Source organism: Eleutherodactylus coqui, chromosome 12 (assembly GCF_035609145.1).
Source record: "Eleutherodactylus coqui strain aEleCoq1 chromosome 12, aEleCoq1.hap1, whole genome shotgun sequence".
Lineage (NCBI taxonomy): Eukaryota > Metazoa > Chordata > Amphibia > Anura > Eleutherodactylidae > Eleutherodactylus > Eleutherodactylus coqui.
The window spans coordinates 90,718,793-90,729,964 of NC_089848.1; the positions used below are offsets into that span (position 1 = coordinate 90,718,793).

Consider the following 11,172-nt stretch of genomic DNA (forward strand, 5'->3'; position numbering starts at 1 on the left):
GGCCACTGCCATGCAGTCAGCCCCACTGATTTGATCCCATGACAGGTCCTCTTTAATGATACTGTATAACCTTATATATCATAATATAGGGTGAATCTCAGTTTCCTATTTTGTCATCCAGAGAGCAGTCGCTAATTCTGATGTTCTGATGTAGTAAGGGCAATTACTAGGTAGATAATAAATGATATATTGGCGGCATTCCCCCCCAATGATGCCAAGGAGGAGTATAAATGGATGGTCATGCATCAATTCTGCCACTCCAAAAACTTTTGCACTGAAAGGAACAGCCCATTGATTGTAGAGCTGTGGGAGATGAGAAATCAGGGTTCCCTTTTCTAGCTATCAGTAGGAGTCCCAGGGGTCCGGTTGTAAACTATTAATGGCCAATACTCTAGTTAGGCCATCAATAGTAGATCTGTGAGAGTCTGTCATCAGAGACCCTTGCTGATGAGCTATTCATCAGGTTTGCTACACTTGTGTACTGAGCAAATTTCTGCAGGAAGCAGACAGCTCCATTCACACTACGGTGGCCAGGCTTGGTATTGCAGACCACGTTCCCATTCTTTTCAGTGGGTGCTTGGCCTGCAGTACCAAACTTATTCACTGCACTGGGAACAGAGCTGTCTGCTTCCTGTAGAAATAAGCTCAGTGCACGAACGCGTTGGTCCAGATCATAGATGATCAGCGCGGGTCCCTGGTGATGGTTCCCACCAATCTACTACTGATGACCTGTACTAAGGGCAGGCCATCAGTAGGTTACAACTAGACAATGCCTTTAACCTTTATGCTCTCAGTAACTTTTCCCTTCCTTTTCCTTTGCACCAGTTTCGATAAAGATCCCCCATTTTTTAACATTTTATTTAAGGGGAACAAGTGCACATTCATCTACTATTTACAAGATTTTCCTTGTTTCCAGGGCGGATGAAAACTATCCAATATTAAAAAATGATTAACTATGTACTATTCTCTTTTCCTGTCATAACTTGGCCTACTTCATGGGGAAAACAATAACTTTATGTCATTGCCTATTACTAAAGAGGAAGTGCCACTATTGAGGGCTGATAAGAAAGTCACATCTCAAGGTCAGGCAAGCAGCTCCCTTATTCTGGCCTATATCTGGCATTAATGGAACATTCTGTCATTAACAACATAAATGGAAAGAAATCTACATGTGGGTCGTTAATCCTTGCTGGGAGATTCTTGGTGAATTAATATTTAGTTGAGAATATTGTCCTCCAGCTGCATCACTCCGGTTTCCTCTTGCAGTCAACAAAATTAATCTGGCTGAGTTAGTTTTTGGAATTTCGCCACCATTCCAGACACAGCCATACAAGATCCATGAGCCTTCTGAACTTGGAGAGCCCCAGTTAAAAATTCCAACCAACTATAAAATGAGATTGGGCCCTTTATCAAGTCCCTAAACTCTTTTCCTCTGGGAATCATCAAGAGTCAACAGCATTAGGGAACTGTATTGGGTGCTCAGGTTGCAAGTCGGCTACTTAATGGTACCCAAGAAGCCCATAAAAAGGGCACCTCTTTTTGCCACTTAATAGGCCCCTCCTTCACACTTGTAATTGGCTCCTCCCTCTGACACACAATATGCCTCTTCCTCTAGGCCACAATTATAATGCGGTACTGTATTTCACAAGACCAGAATTAGTAAATTAATCTGCTCAAAAAATGGATATATTAGCAGATTATGTGTTCACCTTTTTAGCGTTTCCTTCCCAAGAACTCTCCTCTTACAAGATTGTTTTATATATGTTTATATCACTGCCTAATAATCCACAATATTTGAGACCAATCAAGTCTAATTGTTTTTTGTGGTCTGATATATGCATCAGAGGCCGGGAACTTCAAATGCACTTCTGGCATTAGGACACATCACAAGGAGAAAAATCGCTCTTGAAGACCAATTTAACCAATATTATATTCAAAAACAATGTAAAGTAGGGGCATAGCTGGGGGGTCTGGGTCTGGGCAGGGGGGGCATGTGACCCGGGTACAGTCAGGACTGAGGGGAGAGTACCAGCCCAACAGCTTAAGATACCAGTTCATATTGCAGCTGCCCAGCACTTTTGTACAGTAAATCAGTCACCTATAACTGTGCCCAGTGGTGCCATCACCAGCTGATATCACTGCAATTCCTGGTTTTAGATAACAGTGCTGCAAAGTCCCCTGGATTATCAGTGCAGCTCTGTAGTAGGGGAAAAGGACCTGGTGGGACCACAGCTCTATCACCCTGTAGCTCATCCAGCAAGTCAGAAGTGAGATGCTTTGTGGACCCATTAGGGTATATTCATACAGCAAAATTTAACGTGGACTGTTCCACTCTGATTCCGCCTTTAAAACAATAGCAGAAATCCACATCTAAGCCACAGATTTCTGCCACGACTTTTGCCATTGATTCCCTTGCAGCTTTAGCCCTGTTAGTAGGCAAATCCCACATGCGGAATTTCTAACACAATTCTGTGTGGATCTATGTGAAGAAGTGACATGTTGTTCCAAGAGTAACATTTTTACCCGTTTGACAAATAAGTTGTGGGAGGTCTTGTTCATTGCAAGATGAATTGTAGTTTCCATTGGCACCATTTGGGAGTACGTGCAACTTTTTAATAGGTTTTTCCTTTTGTGTTTTGGAAGACAAATAAATAAAAAATAGCTTTTTTGGCATTGGTTTCTTTTCTATGACCTTCATCAGGCATGATAGCAGACATAGTATCTGTAAGGCATAGACACTGTCAGGGCACTGCCAGCTGAACTAATCATGCGTCAGGCAGTGCACTGAAAGACTGCAGTCTCTCAGTGGAAGGGAAAACCGCACGCCAGGGAAGTCTGTAGCATGTAGTTGGTTGCCGGCTGCCCTGGGTAATGGCCCTCCCCTCCCTGAGTGCCACAGCTGGCCTGAGGCAGTAAAATTGTATATGGCGGGTCCCATGGGCCCCATTTGCTAAGGGGTCTGGCCACAATTGCATCCCCTGTGAACCCTAGAGGTATGCTGGTGTTGATGACCTATCCTGAGGATATGGGCTACTTAGCCTTATGCAGCCACTAAATAAGCAGGTGATAGCTGCGAACCTCAAAACAACCCTTCAGGCCTGGACAAACAAAGATGGCTGCAACAGCTTCTCCGACTACCTGATGCAATGAGTATATTACTTTGTACCATTAATCTAAGCCACTACACCTGTGTTGATCAGCCGCTGCAGTCCACATGAGTAATGCTGGTCAGTAAGATCAGCAAGTAGTGTATCAGACTACCAATGGATGCTATGCACAGTGTACATCAGGTAGGCTGGCTGCACACCAACGAGTCAGATTCCATATGCGGGAGCCTACAGCCGATTCCCACCCTGTGCCCAGCCGGCGTCCATGCGTACCCGTCATTAAGTCTCTTCATCTGTACTGCGGATGGTCCACACGACTCACCGTCAGACATGTGCAGAACAGATGTTTTTCTCCCGTGCCGTCGCTAGGAAATGGCGCGGGTGCCCACGACCTATTTGCAATATCAATTGCGGATAGGCCACAGATCGGACGGCTTCCACTGACTTCAATGGAAGCCGTCCGTGCGGATGTCGGCCTCGGATTCCGCAATGCAAATCTGGTCATGTGCAGCTGGCCGTAGTCAGAGATAGGGGCCCGGAGGGATGCTTTAAAGGGGTTCTGTCACTAAAAAAGAAAAATGCTCTACTTATCTATTCCTCCCCCATCAGTCTACTTACCAGATCTTCACCTCCCTTATCTTCTCCTGTCTCCTGCAGTCCGGGGTTTCACTTCACCTCCAGCTGCCCGATTCTGCTCCTTCCTGTGAGGTTACTGCCAATGTTCGTTATGTCACAGCTCACAGGCCAGCAGGAGGACTGCCTATCTTCTTCAGAGATTGCTCATGCGAGCTGTCTCTGAAATAGATTACACTTCCTTCCTAGGCTGTGAAGCTACAGCACAGGGATGTGACCTTCACTGACCCAGCAGGAAGGAGTTTGTGATAAAGCAGCCTTCATAACAAGCTGGGCCCAGCCTGCAGTGAGCTGACCTGGGGCACTGGAGATGCTCAACCAGGAGAAAATGTGATAAGGAGACAGACAGGGAAGGAATAGGTAAGTTTAAATAATTTTTTTTTTAATGACAAAACCCCTTAAAGCTCATCAACTGGCTAAATTTTGACTAGCTTTTAAGATCAAGTAACTCAAGACGAAGATAGAGAAAGCAATGTAGTTGGAAAATTACTGAACAGTATACTGTATGTAGATTCCATCCATGAGTAATTCTGTAGAGTGTGCATATATAACAGTTTCATCCGGGCCCTAATGTCTATAGGGGCCCCAAACCCCTTCTGCCACATAAGAAGACACTAGTATTATGAGGCACATGGTAGTTGGGGACAAGGGCAACAAAGGTTTGTTAACACAAATAAATGTTGCTCACTGAATTGCATCAACTGTATCATGTGACACAACAGAGGAAATAATCAATTTCCGTATTTTAAGCACAAACGTGACTATATTTACAGGAGGGAAGTTTGTGAAAAGATTAAATATTTCCTGTTCAGGTTTTGCTACCAAAAAACAAATGTTAGAAGCATTAAGAGCATCAAATTCCAATTTTATCTCATGTGTTTTGGAAAAACGATGAAGTCCCAGAAAACAACCAATGATTCAACAGAGAAGCGGCCAAGGTTTAGTGATTTGTCTATACTGTGCGGCTATTAACCCCTGGCTGTAGCTCCAGGCCTATCATTTTGGTTCTGTTTACATCTAAGATTCTTGAATTTAAAATGTCCATAGCCCTTACAGAACCGGAGTTACATCCGTTTGAAGTGGAGTCGGGAATACTGTAATGCTTTAGTGTATGTACAGAGGAGAGTGGGAGGGAAGACCAGTGGCAGCAGAGAAGATCTGTGGTGCTCCTGTATATCTCCCTGTCCCAGGGAAGGAGTGGTATGAATTTTTGACCTCCCACCCCCATTTTTCAGAAAGCATATTTGCTCTCCGATTGTCGCATGTGGGTTTTTTCCAGAAAAGAATTGAAATGACGAGGACTTGCTCATCTCATCACTCCTCTATACCGTTTAACCCTGCAGATGCTGCAGTCATTGCTGACCTGTTATCTAAATGTTTTTACAGAAAAAAACAAACCTTTTTTTCCTCTTAAACAAGGCTTTAAATATTGAAAAAATAAAAACAACAATAAAAAAACCTTCACATAACTGGTATCACCACATTCACAACAACCTGTATTATAAAATATTACATTATTTATCAAGCATGGAAAATTCCATAAAAAATAAAATCCAAAATAGCCATTTTCTGATCATCTTGCGTCCCCTAAACAGGAATAAAACATAATTAAAAATTGTATATTTTTCCAAATGGTATCAATAAAAAGTACAAATTGTTTCATAAAAGACAGGCCTGATACAGCTCTGTCAACTGAAAAACTCTGGTTCTAGAATGTGGCGCCACATAAAAAGTATTTTTGTGAAAAAAAAAATTAATATTTTTAGTATTGTGCAAAAGTGGTAAAACATAAAATCTCTATAAATTCGGTGATGTCATAATTATAATAACTCGGAGAATCAAGGTAACATAATAGCACACTGTGAATGCTGTAAAAATAAATCCAAAAAACAGCAAATAAAAAATTATAAAAAGGTATTAAATACGTTATATGTACCCAAAAATGGCTCGTATTGAACGTAAAGAGGTTCTGTCATTAGAAAAAAAATCATTACTTATCTGTTCCTCCCCCGTCAATCTTTTTACTGCATCTTCTCCTTACCAATCTTCTCCTGGCTCCTCCAGCCGGACGATGTTTCTTCTTCCTGTGACGTTATGTACATTCTTGGCATTCTGCAGGTTAGTGTACCCGGTCACTAGTACACTGAATCTTATGCCGAATGCTGTTGCCGAGACTGTGCATGCATGCTGTCTCGCATCAATAGTATATGAACACTTGCGTCAGGACAGCGCACATGCGCAGTCTCGGCAGTAGCCTGGCATCTCATGCTAGGCAGTGAAGTCTCTGTCTAGTGACGTAACTTACACTGACCTCCTGGAAGCAGTATGCCAAGAATGTACGCTCCATAACAGGAGGAAGAGGATCCGGCTGGCTGGAGGTGAGGTGAACTAGGGGGCTCAAGGAGCCAGGAGAAGATCAGTGAAGTGAAGATGCGGTAAGAGGATAGCCTGGGGAGGATTAGGTAGGTATTGCTTTTTTTTCCCCTAATGACAGAACCCCTTTAAGTTAGTTGTTCTAAGGGGTTCAAAATGCAGCTAAGATGACTGAATTCTGCGTCAAATATTTTTATATGAGACATGAATTCAAAATCTACAATAAAAAAAAAGTGACATTTTCGGGAGGGTTTTTAAAATTTAAACCAGACTGTTGGGGGGTTAAAGTAATTGGTCATTTTGATCCCCCAGATCTCTTCACTGTATGAACAGCATAGGGGTCATTCACATTGTTGTAGACGTTTGTCATCTTCCTAAGTCACATTAAAGAGACAAAGAAATGTTATTCATTGTATCTTGAAAAGTTGTACAAGTTTGCAGTATACTTTCTGTACCATTTCCTCATGATTTTCAAGATCTCTGCTTGCAATCATTATGACAAGTGTGGCTGTAACTGTAACAAGCCACACTTGTCATATGGCGAGAACAGACATTGGAAACGGCAGTAGTCTTGTCCATGGGCTGTCGAAGAATTCAATGTCAGCCCTATTTAATTAAATGCCTTAACGGAGTTTTCTGGGATTTTAACCCAATAAAGACCAGAAATTTCTTACATTTTCTTTTTAGTTTTTTCATTTTCACTTATCAAGAGATATAAAGTTTTTTTATTTTCCGGTCGACACGGCTAAATGAAGGCTTGTTTATTTGCAGGATGAGCTGTATTTTTTAATAGTTGTATTTGCTGTACCACATAATGTATTGAAAAGCTTAAAAAAATAAGTTTAAGGGCTTATTCACAGGTGCGTATAGCGGCCGCTGTTTTCACGGCTGGCCGATATATGCTACCATCTGAGCTGTCTTCTCCCTTTCCTCCCCCTCGCCGGCTCTCTGCCTCTCTCCTCCCCTTCAGATGAGTAATGGGACTGAAGTGCTCAGGCAAGCACTGTGGTCTCTTCACTGTTTACAGGTGCAGCACTGTACATTTTTCAGTGGCTGTCCCTGGTACTGCAGCTCGTTACAATTCACATGAATGAGACTGTGCTGCAGGACCAGACAAAGTTACGAAAAAAATGTACAGCGCTCTACCTGGTAAATAATGAAAAGGCCATAGTACTTGCAAGTGAACAACATTTTTGGCATGTAGCTCTAGGGCTGTATGAAGGGAGTTAGAGGATTTGGACTCTAACAGAAAAAATCCTTGATTTCCCTTTGAAGATGTTGGACCTAAAAACAATTAGGACATACCCTTTAAGATGAAAAATACAATATATGAAGGAACATTTAGGAGTCAAACAGGAATGAATAAGACAAAATGCCTGGATGATCATTGACAAGGTTCTTATAAAGCTTCCCCACGTTACTTTATCCTGGTTATATTAAAATGTTCAGCAGAAGCAATGACGAACCCGATGAGCCCCTCTGTTCTGTAAATGATCTTTGCAGACAATGCAGGGATGGAATTACCGTCCTCCACGGAATTCAAACTAGATAAATAGTCACATACCTGGATAATCATTTTTGTCTATGTCTGAATCCCCTCTTAAGGTGAAGCCAAATCCTGCCGGCAGCGATGCTGAGGTCCAAGATCCTTCCAAGACTTGAGACGGTTTGTCATTTAAGCCATTTTTGTTCCCGTTGTAAATAAACACTTTTCCCTTTCTGTCTTCCCCTGCAAATGGGGATCCGATCGCAACATCTGCAAAATTAAGGCAAGAGAGTTCAAATATGTGAGACAGATAGATAGATAGATAGATAGATAGATAGATAGATAGATAGATAGATAGATAGATAGATGTAGTGGCCCAGTACATGCTTTCCTGGCCCCCTCCATAAGGTCATACATCTATGTCTTATTTAGATGCTCTGTGCAAAGCTGTCTTGTCACTCTGTTATGTGTTTTGCACAGCTGCAGCAAATGATGAGTTAAAGGGGTTGTCCCGCGCCGAAACGGGTTTTTTTTTTCTCTCAACCCCCTCCCCGTTCGGCGCGAGACAACCCCGATGCAGGTTAAAAAAGAACACCGGACAGCGCTTACCTGAATCCCCGCGCTCCGGTGACTTCTTACTTACCTGCTGAAGATGGCCGTCGGCATCTTCTCCCTCGGTGGACCGCAGGGCTTCTGTGCGGTCCATTGCCGATTCCAGCCTCCTGATTGGCTGGAATCGGCATGTGACGGGGCGGAGCTACACGGAGCCCCATTGAGAAAAGCAGAAGACCCGGACTGCGCAAGCGTGTCTAATTTTGCCATTAGACGGCGAAAATTAGACGGCAACCATGGAGACGAGGACGCCAGCAACGGAACAGGTAAGTGAATAACTTTTGATAACTTCTGTATGGCTCATAATTCATGCACAATGTACATTACAAAGTGCATTAATATGGCCATACAGAAGTGTATAGACCCACTTGCTGACGCGGGACAACCCCTTTAATGTCTGCAAAGTGTAAACTGACTGTCTGGTAAATGTATCAATTTATGTCCTGTCACGTGGTATGAGAGAGGCTATAAATGTGAGTGAGAGTGGGAAAGGAGACAAGTCCATCTTCTGGAGCTGAGAAGGCAAAGTAAAGAGGCACATGAGGGCACCTTCAGCCCTCATGTGTTGAAGATAGAAGAGGAGGAGAGGTTTCCCAGAGTGCTTGTTCCTGAAAGAAAGAGTGAGCCCCAAAGAGAGAGAGTGAGCAGCAAGTGAGTGCATCATTCCAAGGCCTAGTGCAGAGGTACTCATCTACAATGGTTTTCACACCCGAGCATCCTGTAGTCTGGGACTGCCGGGTGGAGGTACTCTATTCTTATTGTTCACACTCGAGAGTCCTGAAGTCTGGGTCCTGCTGAGTGGAGGTACGCGTCTTTAATTCATCACACACAGGTGTCCTGAAGCCTGGGCCTGCCGTGTGGAGGTACTCTAACTTATCTATTGCCTGCACTTTCTCAGTCTGTAATTTGTGCCTTGTGTATTGTGGAAGTTTTCTTCCACTAAAGTTATTCCAGGCCCTGACCGTTCCCAGAGACCTGAGGTACTATATCACTGTGTGTGGCTCATTTATTTTCCCGCTGATGTTCATGCTGGTGGGTACCAGAACGGTGGCGTCACCCGTGACAACCGCAATCCCTGTTCCACCATCTATTGGGCATCCCTATCCTAGGGGTATCCAGAAGAGGCCCAGCGCTGCCCTGGCCTTGGCTGCGTGCATCGCTCCGGGAGGGAGTAAGTGCCGCCGTGACAAGCTAGCATTTTGCCCTTCCAGTTCCTTAGCGTATACCATGTGTCTGGGGTCACTCTACAGGATGCTGCAAATAGATCTATCTATCTATCTATCTCATTTCTATCTATTAAGGTAGCACAAACTAGCAATAGAGACCCTCTTTCCATGGATGAGTCACTTTTTAAATTTAATTACTTAGTTTTCATAAAATCAGCAGAAGTTCGTAGTCCTCGTATTCATTTGTGGCAGGCTACCCCTGCCCACCTGCCATTGATTGACAGCTTCTGTCTATACTATACAGAGGGTGAAAGCTGTCCATCAATGCTGAGTGGACTGGTGGAAACAAAGCTCAAGCAGACGGAGGACTACATGGCGAGTGCACAGTCGTGAGGACTATATCCTTAGCTCTTGCTGAAAAGGCACATTTATTGTGTGTCACGTGTCTTTGAGTCTACTGTAAATGGGAAAAAATGTCCTCTGTATACTGACCCTGACCTTTTTCTATACTGATATATTGTATATAATGCTAGTTGGTCATTGACTCCCTACCGGACCATTCAGCCTAGTAGGCCACAGGCCAGTTTTTAAGCCAGCAGTCTGCAAGTGAGCGAGTCTCCGGCACAGGCTGGTGCTCATAGTCCATAGTACAACGTGGGGATTAGGTAAGCATTAGATTACTGTTGAGGGGATTAGAAAATAGCTGTAATGTAGGAGTTAGGTTTTTTCTCTTCTCTTTATACAAGTCACATTACTGGTGCAGACAGAAGAAATGCTTCCACTCTTGAGACTCTCATACTAAATCCCTGAGTAGTAGGAAAAAAAAGTTACAGCCCTGAACATAGGACACTAATTAGACAAACTCTGCCATAAATGTGGAAAGTATTATGGAGCTCGCAGACAGGTTTCAGAACAGAAATGGGGGTTAATTGAGAGGTTATCCTCATAAAGGGGCTCTCTATGGACTGAAGTGTGGAAAGCTGCGAAGGGTCAAACAGTGAGAGAAGGCGCAGATCATAGCCAAGCTGCAGAAAACAAAGATTGCTTATAGCAAAATGTTAATTCTGCCATCTGCAAAATGTATAAAGAAGTCACTACTGGACAGAACAGAGTAGAAAGCAACAGCACGTGCTATACTTAGCTTTTCGGTTAAACGTATTTTAGAATACTTCCTGTTCTTTTTTTTTCTAATTTCCCACATCACTATCAATATTTTTTTTTTTAAATCCTGAAATCTTGCAGTTTTCACACTGACCAAAGAGCCTAATAATAGGCTGACACTTGTTGTTTTGTATACAGTGATGAGCAAACTTTTAAAAAATTTGGTTCAGCTGCTTTGCCAAATTTGGTCAAAATTTTTTGTTTGGTCCTAATAAGTTCAAACTGAATTAGAATTCCACCAATACCCCTATAGGTAAGGTAAAGGTAAAGTCCCCTGGTGCAAGCACCGAGTCACGACTCACTCCTCGGGTGATGTCTCAACGTGACGTTTTCTTGGCAGACTGTTTTCGTGGGGTGGTTTGCCATTGACTTCCCCATTTTACTGAATTCAAAAGGATGAAAGACTGAGTCAACCATGAGCCGGCTACCTGAAACACGCAGTGATTAAACCGACACCCTTCAGGTCATGAGTGAGAGTTTAGGACTGAATTTTTGCCTTGACACTCTGTGCCACACAAGGACTATAATACCCCTAAAACTGGTGTATAACACTAAGAGCCATGAAAGCCCTGCATAAAACTCTTAGGTCACCTATGAGAAAATGGAGGAGAAAGAGGAGAAAAGGAAGTAGGAG

At 43.1% G+C, this 11,172-nt stretch overlaps 1 protein-coding gene across 1 annotated transcript in view; it reads right to left on the reverse strand.

Moving 5' to 3' along the window:
- The window catches only part of ITGA8 (integrin subunit alpha 8), a 193,297-nt gene that overhangs the window by 85,367 nt on the left and 96,758 nt on the right, over positions 1-11,172 (reverse strand). Inside the window, exon 13 of the mRNA XM_066585336.1 lies at positions 7,678-7,869. Within this exon, the coding sequence (XP_066441433.1) occupies positions 7,678-7,869 (192 nt within the window). The remainder of the gene's footprint in view (positions 1-7,677; positions 7,870-11,172) is intronic.